General features: G+C 37.4%; 2 protein-coding genes across 2 annotated transcripts in view; both read left to right on the plus strand.

The window, feature by feature from the left end:
• LOC129637638 (phospholipid-transporting ATPase ABCA3-like) overlaps window positions 1–7,653 on the plus strand; it is a 50,242-nt gene extending 42,589 nt beyond the window's left edge. Inside the window, exons 5-6 of the mRNA XM_055561865.1 lie at window positions 2,501–2,757; window positions 6,706–7,653. Of these exons, the coding sequence (XP_055417840.1) occupies window positions 2,501–2,757; window positions 6,706–6,876 (428 nt within the window). The 3' untranslated portion in view covers window positions 6,877–7,653. The remainder of the gene's footprint in view (window positions 1–2,500; window positions 2,758–6,705) is intronic.
• A 6-nt stretch (window positions 7,654–7,659) lies between these two features.
• Window positions 7,660–20,948, plus strand: part of LOC129637639 (phospholipid-transporting ATPase ABCA3-like) — a 181,601-nt gene continuing 168,312 nt past the window's right edge. Inside the window, exon 1 of the mRNA XM_055561866.1 lies at window positions 7,660–7,699. Coding sequence (XP_055417841.1) covers window positions 7,675–7,699 — 25 coding nt within the window. The 5' untranslated portion in view covers window positions 7,660–7,674. The remainder of the gene's footprint in view (window positions 7,700–20,948) is intronic.

The following is a 20,948-nucleotide window of genomic DNA, read 5'->3' on the forward strand; positions in this document are numbered from 1 at the left end:
AAAGGAGAAAAGGAAAGATACACCCATTTGAATGCAGAGTTCCAAAGAAAGCAAGGAAAGATTAAAAAAAAAAAAAGCCTTCCTCAGTAATCAATGCAGACAAATAGAGGAAAACAATAGAATGAGAAAGACTAGAGATCTCTTCAAGAAAATTAGAGACACTAAGAGAACATTTCATGCAAAGATGGACACAATAAAGGACAGAAATTGTAGGGGCCTAACAGAAGCAGAAGATATTAAGAAAAGGTGGCAAGAACACACAGAAGAACTATTCAAAAAAGATCTTAATGACCTAGATAGCCACAATGGTGTGATCACTCACCTAGAGCCCATCTTGGAGTGTGAAGTCAAGTGGGCCTTAGGAAGTTAGTGGAGGTGATGGAATTCCAGCTGAGCTATTTTGACTCCTAAAAGACAATGCTGTTACAGTGCTGCACTTAATATGTCAGCAAATTTGGAAAACTCGGCAGTGGCCACAGGACTGGAAAAGATCAGTTTTCATTCCAATCCCAAAGAAAGGCAATGCCAAAGAATGCTCAAACTACCACACAATTGCACTCATTTCAAATGCTGGCAAAGTAATGCTCAAAATTCTCCAAGCTAGAGATCAAATTGCCAACATCTTTTGGATCATAGAAAAAGCAAGAGAATTCCAGAAAAACATCTACTTATTGACTATGCTAAAGCTTTTGACTGTGTGCATCACAATAAATTGTGGAAAATTCTTGAAGAGATTGTTATACCAGACCACCTTATCTGCCTCCTGTGAAACCTGTATGCAAGTCAAGAAGCAGCATTTAGAATCGGACATGAAACTACAGACTGGTTCCAAATTGGAAAAGGAGTACATCAAAGCTGTATACTGTCACCCTGCTTATTTAACTTATGTGCAGAGTACATCATGCAAAATTCCAGGCTGGATGAAGCACAAGCTAGAATCAAGATTGCTGGGAGAAATACCAGTAACTTTAGATATGCAGGTGATGCCAGCCTTATGGCAGAAAGTGAAGAGGAACTAAAGAACTTCTTGATGAATGTGAAAGTGCAGAGTGAAAAAGCTGGCTAAAAACTCAACATTTTAAAAACTAAGATCATGGCATCCGGTTCCATCACTTCATTGTATATAGATGGGGAAACAATGGAAACAGTGACAGACTTTATTTTCTTGGGCTCCGAAATCACTGAAAATGGTGACTGCAGCCATGAAATTAAAAGACACTCCTTGAAAGAAAAGCTATGACCAACCTAGACAGCTTATTAAAAAACAGAGACATCACTTTGCTGACTAAAGTCCATCTAGTCAAAGCTATGGCTTTTCCAGTAGTCATGTATGGATCTGAGAGTTGGACCATAAAGGTAACTGAGCACCAAAGAATTGATGCTTTTGAGCTATGGTGCTGGAGAAGACTTTTGAGAATCCCTTGGACTGGAAGGAGATCCAACCAGTCTATCCTAAATGAAATCAACCCTGAATGTTCATTGGAAGTTATGTGGAAGCTGAAGCTCCAGTACTTTGGCCACCTGATGCAAAGAGCTGACTCATTTGAAAAGACCCTGATGCTGGGAAAGATTGAAGGCAGGTGGAGAAGGGGACAACAGAGGACAAGATGGTTGGATGGCATCACCAAATCATTGGGCATGAGTTTGAGAAAGCTCTGGGAGATGGTTAAGGACAGGAAAGCCTGGCATGCTGCAATCTATGGTGTCACAAAGAGTCAGACGTGACTGAGCGACTGAACAACTACAAAATACATAGAATAGATAAACAACAAGAGTTTACTGTATATGGAATTATATTCAATTTCTTATACTAAGCTCTAGTCGAATATAATCTGAAAAAATGTACCTGAGTTACTATGCTGTACACTTGACACTATCACATTATTGTAAATCAACTATACTTCAGTTTTTAAAAAAGCAGTTTGAGTCTATCCCAAGTGTAATTATTTTTTGTTAGTCTCACCTATTTTACCAATGCATAAGGCTCTAGATTTATAAGTTAAAAGCACATTCCAAGTAGAAAAAATAAGTAAAAGAAAAGCAAGTTACTTCCTAAACTGCCTTTTAGCTTTATGGATAACTTGGTTTCAGTGAAACAATTTTCCTTGGGGTCCAAACTGTATTACTCACTATATATATATCTGTCACTCTGACTTTCACATCTTATTTTACGTTTCAAAGTCTTCATCTCACCAGCGTTTAATTAAAGTTGCATTTTTTGTAAATATGAATTACATTTACCAAGTCTACCACTTTTATTAAATATATTTAATTTTTAGAAGATGTGAATTAGATTCATCTGAAGAAGTAACGCTTGTTTCTGTGTGAGAACTATAATAGGTTCTCAGAGCTATTATGTTCAGTTGGCCCTGATACAACACTAAGTTTAGGTTCTATACGTGATAAGCTATGACTGACTTGAATTACCTTGCTTTTTGCATGTGTCTGATTAGATGTTCCTTAGCATGTTTTACTTGATGATGTTTATTTTATCATATAGGGTACATCAGAGAAGGATTCCTGGCTATACAGCATGCCTTAGATAAGGCCATCATTCTGTATCATGAGAGCAGTGCTAGACAGTTGTTTGACGATATCAGCATCTTTGTACAGAGATTTCCATATCCAGCTTATCCTGATGACGGATTACTTTTGCTCACTGGTAGTTTCCTTCCTCTGATGTTCATACTCATGTTCTCTCCATCTGTACTTTCCATCATTCGATCTATTGTATGGGAAAAGGAAAAAAGATTGAAGGTAATCCAAATTACTTTCTTACAAAGTTTCTTTAAAGGATTTTTAAGCATGTAGAGTTCTGTTACACAGAGGGTTGGATTATTTCTGCGTGTTCAGCATTGTGGATGGTTGTTGCATCCCATAGAAGCAGATTATATCCCAGTAACAACAACTACAGAGTAGGAAGAGTGAATACCAAGCTAGCTGATTTTCAGAAGCAAAGTGTGTGAAGCAGCAGAAAGGTAAAAGTAAAACCTGATGGCAAGAAGGGACACGGTAAAAGTTCACTAGAGGAATTTGATGTTAGAATTTGAAATTAGAGTAACAATTTCAAACAACTCAAGTCCTAGCTAATCTAATATGAAGCCTCACACTATAGGCCTATTTACCTTCATATATGCTCTCCTAGCTAACATGTCTGATTTTCAATAAAGGATTGTAAGCCACACCAAAAATTAAGAAAAAAATGTTTCAAAGAGACAAATCTGTAATCAAACCAGACTCAGATAAATCGAAGTTGTTAGAAAACACCAGACAAGTTTTAAATTCAGTTCAGTCACTCAGTCGTGTTAGACTCCTGTGACCCCATGGACTGCAGCACGCCAGACTCCCCTGTCTATCACCAACTCCCGGAGTTTACTCAAACTCATCAAGTCAGTGATGTCATCCAACCATCTCATCCCTTTTGCCATTCTCCTCCTACCGTCAATCTTTCACAGCATCAGGGAGCTATCCGGTGAGGCAGTTTTTTGCATCAGGTGGCCAAAAGTATTGAAGTTTCAGCTTCAGCATCAGTCCTTCCAACGAATATTCAGGACTGATTTTCTTTAGGATGGACTGGTTGGATTTCCTTGCAGTCCAAGGGACTCTCAAGAGTCTTCTCCAACACCACAGTTTAAAAGCATCAATTCTTTGGTGCTCAGCTTTCTTTATACTCCAGCTCTCACATCCATACATGACTACTGGAAAAACCATAGCTTTGACTAGACAGACCTTGTTGGCAATGTAATGTCTCTGCTTTTTAATATGCTGTCTAGGTTGGTCATAACTTTCCTTCCAAAGAGTAAGATCTTTTAATTTCATGGCTGCAATCACCATCGGAAGCAATTTTGGAGCACAAAAAAATAAAGTCAGCCACTGTTTCCACTGTTTCCCCATCTGTTTGCCATGAAGTGATGGGAATGAATGCCATGATCTTAGTTTTTTGAATATTGAGTTCTAAGCCAACTTTTTCACTCTCCTCTTTCACTTTCATCAAGAGGCTCTTTAGTCCCTCTTCACTTTCTGCCATAAGGGTGGTGTCATCTGCATATATGAGATTATTTATTTTTCTCCCAGCAATCTTGATTCCAGCTTGTGTTTCATCCAGCCCAGCGTTTCTCATGATGTCCTCTGCAGATAAGTTAAATAAGCAGGGTGACAATATACAACCTTGATGTACTCCTTTTCCTATTTGGAACCAGTCTGTTGTTCCATGTCCAGTTCTAACTGTTGCTTCCTGACCTGCATATAGATTTCTCAAGAAGCAGGTCAGGTGGTCTGGTATTCCCATCTCTTTCAGAATTTTCCACTCTTCTCCAGTAGCATATCGAGCACCTACCAACCTGGGGAGTTCATCTTTCAGTGTCCTATCTTTTTGCCTTTTCAAAGTGTCCATGGGGTTCTCAAGTCAAGAATACTGAAATGGCTTGCCATTTCCTTCTCTAGTAGACCACTTTTTGTCAAAACTCTCCACCATGACCTTTCCATCTTGGGTGGCCCTACATGGCATGGCTCATAGTTTCATTGAGTTAGACAAGACTGTGGTCCATGTGATCAGTTTGATTAGTTTTCTGTGATTGTGGTTTTCATTTTCTCTGCCCTTTGGTGGATAAATGTAAGAGGCTTATGGAAACTTCCTGATGGGAGAGACTGACTGAGTGGGAAACTGGGTCTTGTTCTGATGGGTGGGACAATACTCAGTAAATCTTTAGTCCAATTTCCTGTTGATGGCTGGGACTGTGTTCCCTCCCTGTTGTTTGGCCTGAGGCCAAACTATGGTGAAGGTAATGAAGATAATTGAAAGACCTCCTTCAAAAGGTCCTGTGCACCACTGGGGCATTCAGTGCCTCCGGCCCTGCCGCAGTCCACCGCTGACCCATGCTTCACAGTTTAAATTACTGTGATTAATAATTTAAGGCACTAAAGGAAAAGGTAGAGGTGTCCAGGATCCTTAAGACCATCCCTATTTTCTGAAATTCACTTGAAGGATTCATGGGACTCAGCATGTAGATATGCTAACAGCTAAGGTTTATTTTAATGGTAGAGTAAGTGTAGGTGATAACACAGGCAAATCCTAGAGGAATTAACCTGCAGGCTTCCGCAAGTAATTTCACAAGAGGTCACACAGGGCATACTCTTGCACCAGTGATGAAAATCCAGCAACATATTTGTGATGTTCTTGTCCAGAGAAATCCATTAGAGACATAGCATCCAAGGTTTTGATTGGCATGCTGGTTATATTTTATAAACACCTTTGGCCTACCACATACCAAAATTCCAAACTCCTAGACAGCAGGTATCCAGCATACACCATATTATTTGTCCAAATGGTTTAGGCATGGTCAGCCACACTTATCATTTAGAAAATGTTTTATATCAGTGAAGGGAGTGGTTTATCAGCCAAATTTCTATATACCAACCAAAGGCCAATCTTGCAAACAGCCTTCTTTAAAAATAGTAGTGTCAAGCTTTCTCTTTTCAGCATGACAGATAACATGCAGGATCAGATAGGTAATGCTATCAGAAACAGCTGAGCACTGAAAAACTGATGCTTTTGAACTGTGGTGTTGGAGAAGACTCTTGAGAGTCCCTTGGACTGCAAGGAGATCCAACTAGTCCATCCTAAAGGAAATCAGTCCTGAATGTTCATTGGAAGGACTGATGTTGAACCTGAAAGTCCAGTACTTTGGCCACCTGATGCGAAGAACTCACTCATTTGAAAAGACCCTAATGATGGGAAAGATTGAAGGTGGGAGAAGGGGACGACAGAGGATGGCATCACCAACTCAATGGACATGAGTTTGAGTCAACTCTGGAAGTTGGTGATGGACAGGGAGGCCTGGTATGCTGCAGTCCATGGGGTCACAAAGAGTAGGACATGACTGAGCAACTGAACTGAACTGAACTGATCAGAAACAGCAAGCTATAAGAAGTCAAATGGAATTGCTAGAAATTAAAAAAAGCATACTGACAAAAATGAAGAATGCCTTTGACAGACTCATAAGTAGACTTGACCTTCATGAGGAAAAAATCAAAAACTGAATACAAGAAAGTTGAAATTACACAAACTTAAGTGCAAAAAGAAAACACTATGTAAAGATCCAGAAGAAAACACTGAAAAGCTATAGGACACTGTCAATGATATAGCATGTATATAATTGGAATTCAAAAAGAAGATGTGAAAATAGAGTTAAAGAAATAATGGCAGAGACTTTTACAAAATTAATGGTAGACATCAAACCACAGTTCCAAAAAGCTCAGAGACAAACTAGAGGGAAGGAAAAGACTCATTGCCTACAAAGAACAAATATAAGAAGTACTGCTGACTTCTAATCTACAATTGAATTTTTTTAAAAAAGAAATAAACCATAACACATTTCAGGATGTGGATATAATGGAAAAGAGATCTTAATCTCGATATTTCAAAGTTTAATTTTAAATGCTCTCCACTTTGGTTTAATACTAGGTGTAATGTTGACAAAAGATTTCTGAACTCAAGAGAAAAATATTTGAATGTCAGTACTGCCCTTACTAACTGCATGTGTAATCAACACACATGACTTTCTGAGCCTTGATTTTTTTCACTCATAAAATGAAGATATTATCCATTTAAATATGTTTTTATGAGAATTTAGTTTTTAAATGTATGTGAAAATGTTATGACTTGCTGATATATTTAATATTTGATTTGTTTTGAATTTCTTACAGGAGTACCAGCTTACAATTGGACTTAAAAGTTGGATGATCTGGGCTGCGTATTTCTTCACATTCTTCTTTTTTTATATCTTTATTGTCTCTATGATATGTGTGTTACTCTTTGCCAAGGCAAGTGTTAGTTTCATGCTGCCCAATAGAAATGAGTCATACATGTACTATTAGGATTTTAGTAGCTATAGAAATTTTAAAAAGGAAAAGGTGAAATTATTTTAATAATGTATATTATTTAGCCAATATACACAAAATATTATTTCAGTATGCAACCCATTTTAAAATTGAGATATTTTACATTCTTTTCTGTACTAAAACTTATAACTCCAGGGTATGTTTCATATTTAGAGCACATCTCAATTTGTACACTGTATTTTCATTAGAAATACTTCATCTGTATTTGACGCTGCTTTATCTTTTGAGTTTAAGTTAAAAATAACTAAAATTCAATGACAATAAAAAGTCAGCTCCTCAGTCACACTAGCTACATTTCAAGTCCTTAATGTTTCAAGTGTTTAATAGCTACATGCCGTATATGGCTGTTACATCTAACATTTTAGTTCCAGTGGGTTGCAACCGGCTGCAACTCTCCTTTGAGAAGGACAAAGCAATCATAGTATGGACTGATCAGTCTCAGGTTTTCAAAAGAATGAAAAATGGCTTTTATGGAAATTCAGAGACTTCCAAATCTCTGAGAAAAACATTAATCCTTCTGTAAGAAATAAGTTAATTAGTTAACTTGGCATCTCGTTGAGTTTCAGTCACTGGGCAGTGTGATCTGTTTCTTTAGGGCCATAGTTTTCTCCCTTTTCCCTTGTGCTTATATGGTACTACTTATTGCATATTTTACATGATGTCATAATTGTTTTATTGTAGATTTTCAATGATCCAGTCTTCTACTACAGTGACTATAGTTTAATTTTTGTCTTTCTTATGTGTTATGCCATTGCTTCAATATTCTTTGGCTTTATGGTTAGCACATTCTTCAATAAAGGTGAGTCTAAGACTTCTCCTGTAATAGAATTACCATTTTAATTGACCAAAATAAGGCCATATTTGGGAGCTCCATGTAGCTATCTCACACACAGTCTTGGCATACATTCTAACATAGAAGATGAATTGCACATGAAATGATTCGACAAGAGGTAGAGGGTGCACGGCACCCCACTCCAGTACTCTTGCCTGGAGAATCCCAGGGACGGGGGAGCCTGGTGGGCTGCCGTCTATGGGGTCGCACAGAGTCAGACACGACTGAAGCGACTTAGCAGCAGCAGCAGAGGGTACACTGAAATTTAATCCTGCCCAATGCATGTATAAAAACAGTATATAAAATAAGATTGTTACCAGATGGAACTTAGGATGAATTAAACAGTGCTTCCTGCAGAAGTTGATTTCAAATCACTTCCAAAAGCAAATCAAGGGAAGGAGGTATTCATTCTTTCATTTATTCAGCATGTCCTTTGTGTACTTACCATGTGGTAAGACACTGTATCACATACATAGACAAAGAAAAATTGACTGTTTGTGAAAGCCCACATGAGAAAGATATATATCATCAGATAACCCCAGATTGGCCTACTACAGATCTTATAGAAATAATTTTCTATTGACAATTTTTAATAACTTCTCCCCAAATTAAGGAATATTTCTTTTTTATACCACACCTATAAGCATTATTCCTCCTGTATTTTCTGTATTGAACAAATATAGTCCCTATTAAATAATTTTAGTATATAAATATATTTTTGCAGTAAGACTTTTAAGTATCAAAGTATAACCTTTAATCACCTCAGCTCAGTTCAGTTGCTCAGTCATGTCCAACTCTTTGCAGGCCTGTGGACTGCAGCATGCCAGGCCTCCCTGTCCATCACCAACTCCCGGAGTTTACCCAAACTCATGTCCATTGAGTTGGTGATGCCATCCAACCATCTCAACCTCTATCATCCCCTGTTTTCTCATGCTTTCAATCTTTCCCAGCATCAAGGTCTTTTCAAATGAATCAGCTCTTTGCATCAGGTGGCCACAGTTCAAAAGCATCAATTTTTCGGCACTCAGCTTTCTTTATACTTCAACTCTGACATCCATATGTGACTACTGGAAAAATCATAGCCTTGACTAGACAGACCTTTGTTGGCAAAGTAATGTCTCTGCTTTTGAATATGCTGTCTGGGTTGGTCATAACTTTCCTTCCAAGGAATAAGCCTCTTTTAAGTTCATGGCTGAGGTCACCATCTGCAGTGATTTTGGAGCTCAAAAAAATAAAGTCTGCCCGTGGTTCCCCATCTATTTGCCGTGAAGTGATGGGACCAGATGCCATGGTTTTAGTTTTCTGAATGTTGAGCTTTAAGCCAACTTTTTCACTCTCCTCTTTCACTTTCATCAAGAGCCTCTTCAGTTCTTCACTTTCTGCCATAAGGGTGGTATCATCTGCATATCTGAGGTTATTAATATTTCTCCCAGCAATCTTGATTCCAGCTTGTGCTTCATCCAGCCCAGCATTTCTCATGATGTACTCTGCAGATAAGTTAAATAAGCAGGGTGACAATATACAACCCTGACGTACTCTTTTTCCTGTTAGGAACCAGTCTGTTATTCCATGTCCAGTTCTAACTGTTGCTTCCTGACCTGCTGCTGCTGCTGCTGCTAAGTCGCTTCAGGCATGTCCGACTCTGTGCGACCCCATAGACGGCAGCCCACCAGGCTCCCCCGTCCCTGGGATTCTCCAGGCAAGAACACTGCAGTGGGTTGCCATTTCCTTCTCCAATGCATGAAAGTGAAAAGTGAAAGTGAAGTTGCTCAGTCAGGTCTGACTCTTAGCGAGCCCATGGACTGCAGCCTACCAGGCCCCTCCGTCCATGGGATTTTCCAGGCAAGAGTACTGGAGTGGGGTGCCATTGCCTTCCTGACCTGAATATTATCACAAATATCAACTGATTGGTTTTCACAATTCACAATTAGTATTTGGAATTGTGCTGAAAGGAATTAACATAGCAGGCCTGAAACTCATTTCCTTAGAAAGCCTTCCTACAAAGGTTGGCCTTTGCTTGGCATCTAAGAACTTAAATTTTTAGAAGATTCTCCCCATTCTCTAAATAGTAAGAGTGGCTCATGGTTCCTAAAGTGCTTGTGCAAGCAGTTTTTATACTAATCACAGGCTTTCTTTCTGGGAGTCTTAAGTCTTGATATATGTTACGTACACCTGTGTGACAAGCTCCCCCCAAAAACCTTAGTCCCTCAATCTCTAATGAATATCTGGCCAACAGTATTTTATATATGTTGTCACAATTCCTTGCTAGAGGAATCAAGTATAACCTGTGTGATTTCACTGAGAGAGAACTCTTGTAAACCTGTGCCTGTTTTCATCTGCACTTTGCCCCATGCTCCTTTTCCCTTCAATGATTGGGCTTTGTATCTGTACATTGTTATTATAGCATCATTATTTATTCACCATAACTCTTGAGTATGACTATATGCTATATCCTTGAATTGTCCTAGAAAGTGACTTAATCCAGAGGTGGTCTTGAGGACCTAAATAAAACAATTAACAAAATTGTGGATAAAGAAAAGTAGTATGTTGAGCTAAAACAGAAAGTGATGTGTTGAAAATCAAAATAAGATTGTCAGATAAGAGTCATTTATAAATTATTATATTATATATATAATATATAAATTATAAATATTATAAGTATTTATAAAAACTTAAGAAAAAGGACTTTTACTTCTGGTGGTATAATAGACTAAATAATTAGAATGACTCTTCTATCTAGAACAATTAAAATATTAGTTAATATTTTTAAACTTATTTTTCAGTTCAGTTCAGTTGCTCAGTCATGTCCAACTCTTTGTGACCCCATGGACTGCAGCACACCAGGCTTCCCTGTCCATCACCAACTCCCAGAGTTGACTCAAACTCATGTCCATTGAGTCGATGATGCCATCCTCTGTCGTCCCCTTCTCCTCTTACCTTCAGTCTTTCCCAGCATCAGGGTCTTTTCAAATGAGTCAGTTCTTCGCATCAGGTGGCCAAAGTATTGGAGTTTCAGCTTCAGTCTTTCCAATGAATATTCAGAACTGATTTCCTTTAGGATTGACTGGTTTGACTGTGCTTTATTGACAGCCCCAAAGCCTTTGACTGTGTAGATCACACCAAACTCTGGTAAATTCTTAAAGAGATGGGACTAACAGACCACCTTACCTGCCTCTTGAGAAATCTGCATGCAGGTCAAGAAGCAACAGTTAGAACTGGACATGGAACAACAGACTGGTTCCAGATGGGGAAAGGAGTACATCAAGGCTATATATTGCCACCCTACTTAGTTAACTTATATGCAGAATGCATCATGCAAAATGCCAGGCTGGATGAAGCACAAACTAAAATCAAGATTGCCAGGAGAAATATCAATAACCTCAGATACGCAGATGACACCACCTTTATGGCAGACAGTGAAGAAGTACTAAAGAGCCTCTTGTTGAAAGTGAAAGAGGAGAGTGAAAAAACTGACTTAAAACTGAACATTCAGAAAACTAAGATTATGGCATCTGGTCCCATCACTTCATGGTAAACAGATGGAGAAACAATGGAAACAGTGACAGATTTTATTTTGGGGGGCTCCAAAATCACTGCAGATGGTGACTGCCATCATGAAATTGAAAGATACTTGCTCTTTGGAAGAAAAGCTATGACAAACCTAGACAGCATATTAAAAAGCAGAGACATTACTTTGACAACAAATGTCCATCTCATCAAGGCTATGGTTTTTCCAGTAGTCATGTATGAATGTGAGCGTTGGACTGTAAAGAAAGCTGAACACCGAAGAGTTGATGCTTCTGGACTGTGGTGTTGGATAAGACTCTTGAGAGTCCCTTGGACTGCAAGGAGATCAAACTTATTTTTAATTCAGCTCAAATTCTCCTCAAAAGTAAAAATCTTAGCTATCACAATGAACAAGAATAAAAAGTCCCTGAAAGTTATAAAGAAGAAGAAAGGCTGCTTAGAAACCTTGAAACTTGAGGAATTGACTTGACCTTTACTTCCTTGGGATTTCTTACTGCTACTCATATATCTTTGAAAAAGCACTTCAGAAGTGTCTAGTCTATAACTAACAACATACAAAAAGTTCCAAACAAAGCCTGTTTTCCCACACCAAAAGACTAGGAAGTTGGTGCCCTAACAATAGAAAAGATTTTGGCAATACTTGCCCTATTCCAGCCCAACACTAAGTGAAAAACCACTGCACCTCTATATTCATGGCTGAGTCAGAGTCAAGAAAGAAGTTGATCCTCCATCTCAATCCCATCTTGCCAGAGTCAGGCACTATTCAATTAATAATTCCCTTGCCAGTTTACTGTTGTTAGTGTCCAGTAGTGAATTGAGTCTCCATCCACATACAGTATCAATAATACTTAACAGGTAGTACAAATCAGTTATAATAAGCATCCTTGCCATCAGCTAATCTTCCACATCTACCCAACAGCAATAAGAAACTGAACAAGTGTGCAAAACTAGTCAGCACTCCTTCCACATCTCCCATCATGTAGCATCAGTGAAGCCCAGTAGAGAGCTAAGCTTCCTCCGTCAGAGGTTAAAAGGTGATATGAGTCAGTGCCCCACTTTCATAAAGGTGTTAGCAAGGCCAGAGAGAGGTCTGAACTTCCACCTCATCTGTCTGCAGTGAGGCAGTGTGTATCAGTGCCGTGCCCAGGAAAGTGTCAGCAGGGAAGAGAAACAGCCACATCCATCTGACCTTTGTGTGCTGCCGGTTTTTTAAAAAAGATTAGGATTCATAGTCTCATTTTACCTAAAATGCTTAGGACATGATAGAAAATCACTCATACAAAGAACCAGGAAAATCACAGTATTAATGAGAAATGACATTCATGGCAAAAGACACAGCACTAAGGTGAAGCAGGTATTATAATTGTAGGCAAGCAATATAAGCAGCCATCACAAAAATGGCTTCAGCAAGAAATTACGAAAACAAATGGGAAAATAGAAATCTCAGCAAAGAAATAGAAATTATTTAAAAAACAAATGGATATCATAGAAAAATATAATAGCAAGTTTAAAGCTTAAGTAGAATAAAGATAAGATAGAATAAGTTAAATTGAAGACAGATTCAGTAGAATCACATTCTGAATAAAGAGAAAATACACTGAAAAATATATAGAATCTCAAGGACATGTAGGACAATAACCACATATCTAACACTTATTTGTATAAATGGAGTTTCAAAAGAAGAGTAGGAAAAATGTGGGACTGAAAAAGTTTTCAAAATAAAAAAGTATTCAAAGAAATAATGGCTGAAATTTTATCAAGTCTGGTGAAAGACAGACATATACTGTCTCAAGGACCTGGGTAATGCCAAATTGGATAAACTTGAAGAAATTCATGCCAAGACACATCATAATTAAACTTCTGAAAACTAAGGACCATGAAAAAAAAAAAACCTAACAAGCAGACAGAAAAAATAATACATTATTTATAGAAGAATGTCAATTTGAATAACCACATTTCTCATCTAAACTAGAAGGAAGCAGCAAGTTTTTCCAAGTGCTGAAGAAAAGAAATGCCAACCGTGAACTCTATCCAGGAAAACTATCCTCCAGGAATAAATAGGAAATAAATCCTTAGAAGGAGGAAGACAAAGATTTATTGTTTACAAAATTACCATTAAAGAATGGCTAAAGGAAGTTTCCTGAGCAGAAAGGAGGTAACAGAAATCTCTGAACTCCACAAAGAACATGGAAATGGGTAAAAATAGGCATAAGTATAATATACTGTTCTACTTCTCCAGTGTTTATTAGATCAAATTTGATAGATGAAGCAAAATTATAACATTATCCATCCAATCTGGTGTTCAATTTAAGTAAAGAAAATAGTTAAAGACAGTTAAAAGAGTTTTAAAGTGAATAGCCCTGCTTATTTAACTTATGTGCAGGGTATATCATATGAAATGCCAGGCTGGATGAAGCACAAGCTGGAATCAAGATTTTCAGGAGAAATATCAATAACCTCACATATGCAGATGACACCACCCTTATGGCAGAAAGTGAAGAACTAAGGAGCCTTTTGATGAAGGTGGAAAAGGAGAGTGAAAAAGCGGGCTTAAAACTCAACATTCAAAAAGTGAAGATAATGGCATCCAGTCCCATCACTTCATGGCAAATAGATGGGGAAACAATGGAAACAGTGACAGACTTTATTTTGCGGGGCTCCAAAATCACTGCAGATAGTGACTGCAGCCATGAAATTAAAAGAGGCTTGCTCTTTGGAAGTAAAGCTATGACCAACCTAGAGAGCATATTAAAAAGCAGAGACATTACTTTCTTGACAAAGGTCCATCTAGTCAAGGCTATGGTTTTTCCAGTAGTTACATATGGTTGTGAGAGTTGGAGTATAAAGAAAGCTGAGGGCCGAAGAATTGATGCTTTTGAACTGTAGTGTTGGAGAAGAATCTTGAGAGTCACTTGGACTGCAAAGAAATCAAACCAGTCAATCCTAAAGGAAATCATTCCTGAATATTCATTGGAAGGACTGATGCTGAAGCTGAAACTCTAATACTTTGGCCACCTGATGCAAGAACTGACTCATTTGAAAAGATCCTGATGCTGGGAAAGATTGAAGGTGGGAGGAGCAGGGCAGGATAGAGGAGAAGATGGTTGGATGGCATCACCGTCTCAATGGACATGAGTCTGAGCAAGCTCTAGGAGTTGGTGATGGACAGAGAAGCCTAGCATGCTGCAGTCCATGGGGTCACAAAGAGTAATATACGAGTGAGCAACTGAACTGAACTGAGTGTAGAGAAGCCTAAGTAGAAGTAGGAGTTATGTAACTTAGAATGGTAAAATGCAGAATTTGGAGTTCTGTGAAGGAATGCTGGCAGCCACCAGGAGCTGGAAGAGATAAGGAGTGCCATCTTCCCTAGAGTCTTAAGAATGTGTGTAGTCCTGCTGACACCATGCTCTTCTGCATATCTGCATTCCTGGCCTTTATTACTAGGTCTCTATTGAGGGCCTTTGGCTGAGGTCTCTGCAGATACCTCTACAGAGACTTCTTTGATGTGTGAAATCTTGAAGACACTTTTATTCACTCTGACTTAGCACTCAGAACTTTTCTACTCCTAGTCTTCCAGTAGCCTTTCATAAGTCCATAAAACTTAAGAAGCCTTTTGTTCAGGGCTCCCTCAACAGTTAGTTGAATAAGCCCCCTCCCCTACCACATCTGTGATGATGCATGTGATTCTGAACCACTGTTTCAATTCATGGAGAAAATGGAATGAGAAAGTTTGTGCTTTCTCCAGTTTTAGGTTTTTGCATATACTATTGCAGTAAGTGATTAAAGGCTTCACTGTTTGGTTTCTTGCTTTAATTGACTCCTACTCCTACACCTGGTATTCACTGACTAGCCACAGGTAAGTAGATGAGAGCAATTTTGTTTTACTGCATTAGCCCCTCTTCCAAGCTATTTCAGCTCAGTGACATGAGAGATAACCTCAGCCCATGACTTGTCCCTGAAGGAGGGCTAGGGTAAGAGAAAGTGGGACAAACATGTTACATTCCTGGCCATTTCCTGTTACCTGAAGAACTAGTTTCTCTCTTGCAACACATGGAGTGCTGAAAGAACTGGAACAGAACAGAAGCCTGAAGCAGTTAGAAATAAAGAAAAAAGATTAGCAGTTTCCTGTGATCCACATGACTCTCTGAGAGTTAGAGAACGCACAGAACTGAACGTACAGAACTGAAGGCACAGGCTCCTCCCCAAGAAGGGCAAGAGGAGTTGAGAATAGCTACAATTCCTCTGCCTTTCAGTACAGTCCCTGAGGGGCTTGTTTCTACCCATACAAGGAGCACTGCAGAAGTTGACACAGTCCTGGTGAACAGGGCAGCTAAGAACAAAGGAATTGGGGCAGGCAGCATCCTACAACCAGAACAGATCTGCAAGACTTAGGGAAGGTGTAGAACTGAGGGTTTTTCTCCAGGAGGAAGAGAATCTAGTGAATTGTGGCTCCAACATCCCTAGCCTTCCAGGGCACAGTGCAAGGCTCTGGTTTCTGTCTTGCTTCATGTGGAGCACTGACTAAACTGTCATAGACAGTAGAGGCAGTGAAAGAATATGAGCTACTTAAGGGAAATATATATATACACTGGACATGGGGCAGCTAACAACAAATGCCCAGAATCCAACTGGATTGAATGGTAGTCTTTCACAGTCAGAGCAGGTCCTTAAAGACAGAGAAGTAGCAGTTTTTTAAATGTGCATACACTAATGGAAAGCAACAAAGAACAGGAAGAACCATGAAAACATGACAAAGTAACACACAAGCTCACATGAGAGACACACACACAAATAAATATTTAGTAACCTACCATGAAAAAGTGTCCTAACTGCCTGGGGTGAAACTCAAAATAGTTATTTTAAACTCAGTAAGTTACAAAAGGATGAAAATATAAATTAATTCAGGAAAATTATACATAAACTGAGAATGCCAACAGGAATGGATTTTTAAGAAGAGCCAAATAGAAATTTTTAGTCAAAGAGTTTAATAATTGAACTGAAATGTTTGCTAAGATGATTCAAAAACCGGGTTTATCAAGCAGAAGAAATTATCAGCAAATTTCAATATAGGACATTTGAAATTATCAAGTTAGAAGTTCAAAAAGAAAAAAAGTGAAAGTCTAAGAGATTAAAGGGCACATAAAAATGAATATATATATATATAATGAGAACCTCAGAAGGACAAAAGAAGGAAATAGAAAATTTATTGAATGAAATGCGGTAACAATTTCTCTGATCTAGAGAGGTAAGTGAACATCCAGACTCATGAATCCTCAAAATAAACACCAGACATGATGAACCAAAAGAAATCTACATTGTCTCAATGTCTCAGTTATAATCAAATGGTCAGAACTAAAAGAAAAACATACAATTTTGAAAGCAGGAAGAGAAAAATGAATGATCATGTCTAAGGAACTCCTTGTAAACAGAAACCATGAAAGCCAGGAAGGAATGAGATGATATATTTGAAGTGCTAAAAGAAAACTGCCAACTAAGGATGCTGTCCTAAGCAAAACTGTACTTTAAAACTGAAGCAATAGACAAAATTGGAGGGAATTTATCACCACTATATCTGCATTATAAGAAATTCTACAGGATCTTTAAGTTGAAACAGAAGGATGATAAAGAACAGTGCGAAGCCTGTGAAAGCACAGACTCACTGATAAAGGCAAATGTCTAGACAGATACAGTATTGTAATATTGTAATGATAGTAAAGAAATCCTTTTTAATTGTACTGTAAAAGTTAAAGTATTAAGAATAAAAATTTTAAAATTCTTGATATATAACTATAAAAGATGGAATTAACAAACTTTGAGAGGGGAGAATTGAAAGTATAGACTTACGCACTTGAAATTGTTATTGGTGTAAATGAGATAGTTATAAGATAATGCTAAGTAAAATCTAAAATATGTATGTACAAAAAAGAGAGACAAAGCATCTCACTAAAAAAGATCAACAAATCACAAAGGAAGATAAAAAGAGAGTAAAAGACACAAAGAATGACAGATCAGACAGAAACAAGTAGCAAGATGGAAATAGTAGTCCTTGTCTGTCCATAATAACTAAACCATAAATGGATTAAACATGCCAATCAGAAACCAAAGAATGGACACACATGAAAAAAAAAAAGATACAATGATTTATTGTCTACCAAGACTTACTTTAGAATCAAAGGCACACTTAGGTTCACAATGAAGGGATGCAAATATACATTCCATAAAAAATATTGACAAAAAAGTAGAGATGGTAGCTACACTTAGAACATAAAAATAGATTTTTAAGTCAAAAATTCACAAGGAACAAAGGACATTACATGATGACAAAAAGTTCAATGCATCAAGAAGATATAACTATTATATATGCACCAACCATCAGAATACCTAAGTATATAAAGCATATATTGAAATACCTGAAGGGAGAAATAGCAATACATTTGGAGGAGGAAACTTAAATATCCCCACTTTCAAAAATGGATAGATCATCTAGAGAGAAAAATCAGTAAGGAAACAAGATTTGAGCACCATTGACCAAATGAACATAACAGACATAAACAGTACATTTCACCCAATAACAGAATATAGCCTTCTGAAGTGTACATGGAGTATAGTACAGAGCCTAACACATTAGGTCAGAAAACAAGTCATTAAAAACTTAAGAAGATTGAAATTCCAATTACTTTTCAATCACAATGGAATAAAACTAAAAAAAAAAAAAGATGGAAAAACTTAAAATGTGTGAATTTTAAAAAGCACAGCCAGCTTTTGGTCAAAGAAGGAGTTGAAACAAGAAAATATCTTCAGGAAAATGAAAACAAATAGAATCATACCAAAACTTTTAGGATGCAGGAAAAACAGGACTGAGAGAAAGTTTATAACAATAAACATTCATTTTAAAAGATAAGAAAGGTCAAACAGATAACCTAATTTTACACATAGTATTTGGAATTTCTAGTCAAACAAATGGACAAGAAAAAGAAATAAAAGATATCCAGATAAAAAGTAAAAATATCTATGTTTGCTGATTATATAATCTTATATGTGGAAAATCCTAAAGACTCCACACACACACCGTTGCTACTAATAAATTCATTGTCAAGCAGAGAGCCTACACAGACATTTCTCCAAAGAAGACAGACAGATGGCCAATAAATACATGAAAATATGCTCAATATCACTCAGTATAAGAGAAATACAAACCAAAATCACAATGAAGTATCATCTCACACCAATCAGAATGGCTGTCATCAAAAAGTCAACAATAAATGCTGAGAGGATGTAGAGAAAAGGGAACCCTATTAAAGTGTTGGTGGGAATGCAAATTGATATAACCACTATGGAGAACAGTATGGAGATGCCTTTAAAATCTAGGAATAAAACTACCATATACCTCAGAAGTCCCACTACTAGGCATATACCCTGAGGAAGCTAGAATTTGGAAGACACATGTATCCCTCCAAAAGTCACTGTGGACAGTGACTGCAGTCATGAAATTAAAAGATGCTTGCTCCTTGGAAGAAAAGCTATGAAAAACCTAGACAGCATATTAAAAAGCAGAGACATCACTTTGCCAACAAAGTTCCAAATAGCCAAAGCTATGGGTTTTCCAATAGTCAGGCACAGATGTGAGAGTTGGACCATAATGCTGGCTGAGCACCAAAGGATTGATGCTTTCAAACTGTGTTGCTGGAGAAAACTCTTGAGAGTCCCTTGGACAGCATGAAGATCAAACAAGTCAATCCTAAAGAAAGTTAACCCTGGATATTCATTAGAATTGATGCTGAAGCTGAAGCTCCAATACTTTGGTCACTTGTTCTAAAGAGCCGACTCATTGGAAAAGACCCTGATGCTGGGAAAGATTGAGGGCAGGAGAAGAAGTAAGCAATAGAGGATGAGATTGTTGGATGGCATCATCGACTCAATGGAAATGAGTTTGAGCAAACTCTGGGAGATAGTGAAGGACAGGGAAGCCTGTGGGGTCACAAAGAGTTGGACACAAGTGAGTGAACAACAACAAAACCTCAGTGTTCATTGCAGCACTATTTACAACAGCTAGGACATGGAAGCAACCTAGATGTCCATCAGCAGATGAATGGATAAAGAAGTTGTGGTATATATACACAATGGAATATTACTCAGCTATAAAAAGGAACACAGTTGAGGCAGTTCTAATGAGGTGGATGAACCTAGAGCCTGTTATACAGAGGCAAGTAAGTCAGAAAAAGAAAGACAAATACCATATGTTAACACATACATGTGGAATCCAGAAAGATGTACTAAGGACCCTATGTGCAGGGCAGCAAAGGAGACACAGGCATAAAGAACAGACTTTTGGATTCAGTGGGAGAAGGAGTAGGTGGGATGATTTGAGAGAATAGCATTAAAACATATTCAGTACCATATGTAAAGTAGACACTGGGAGTTTGATGTATGACAGAGGGTGACCAAAGCTAGTGCTCTGTGACAACCTGGAGGGATGGATTAAGGAGGGAGGTGGGTACAGAATGGAGGGGACAAATGTATGCCTATGGCTGATTCATATTAATGTAAGGCAATAACCATCACAGGATTGTAAACAACTATCCTCCAATTTAAATAAATTTTTAAAAATAAATTCACTAAAGTAACTGATATGAAAATCAATTATATTTTTATATATTAACAATGAACTACTCAAAAAAGAAATTAAGGAAATCTTCCCTCTTACAATAGCATCAAAAAGAATAAAATAAACCAAGGAGGTGAAAGACTTGTTCACTTGAAACATTGACCAGAAATTAAAGCAAATACAAATAAAGGGAAAGATACCCTGTGCTTAGGATTGAAAGTCTTCGTGCTTTTTCTTTGTCTTTTTTTTTAATATTTTAATTTTATTAGTGTATAGCTTATTTGCAATACTGTGTTTCAGGTGTACAGCAAAGTAATTGTTATGCATATTAATATATGTATACCCACTCTCTGTAAGATTCTTTTCTCAGGTTATCACAGAATATTGAATAGAGTTCCCTGTGCTATACAATACATCCTTGTTGGTTATCTATCTTGTGTATATAGTTTGTGTTCGTTCATCCCAAGTTCCTGATTTATGCCTCACCCTAACCTTCTCCCTTGGTAGCCATAGCTTCATATTCTAACTCTGTAAGTCACTTCTGCTTTGCAAGTAACTTCATCAGTCCCATTTTTCTAAGTTCCACATGTGTTTATTTTCCCTACTATTTTTCAATTCCCTATTTTATTTATTTCTGCCATAATCTTTATTATTAACATTTCCTTCTTTATTCTAGCTTTCTGTTTTTTATTGGTAGTTTCCAATTTTGTTTGTTTGTTTTTGTCAAGTTTCTTAAGTTATGAAGTTAATTTATTGATTGGAGATCCTACCTCTTTTTCAAAGTAAGCAGTTATAGCTATAATTTTGCCCCTTAGTACTGCTTTTAATTCATTTAATGTTATGTTTTCATTTTCATTCATCTCTATATACCTTTTAATTTCTCTTGCTATTTCTTTTTTGTCCATTGGTTGTTTAGGAGTGTACTGTTTAACTTCCACAAAATTGTAAACTTTTCAATTTTATTTTCAGTATTCTAGTCCTGTTGTAGTTGAAGAAGATTGTTTATATGATGTTTATCTTAACTCAAAAGTTTTGTGATTAGATTTGTGGCCTAACATATGCTCTATCCTGAAGACTGTCCTG

The sequence above is a fragment of the Bubalus kerabau genome, chromosome 23 (genome assembly GCF_029407905.1).
Source record: "Bubalus kerabau isolate K-KA32 ecotype Philippines breed swamp buffalo chromosome 23, PCC_UOA_SB_1v2, whole genome shotgun sequence".
Taxonomy (NCBI): Eukaryota; Metazoa; Chordata; class Mammalia; order Artiodactyla; family Bovidae; genus Bubalus; species Bubalus kerabau.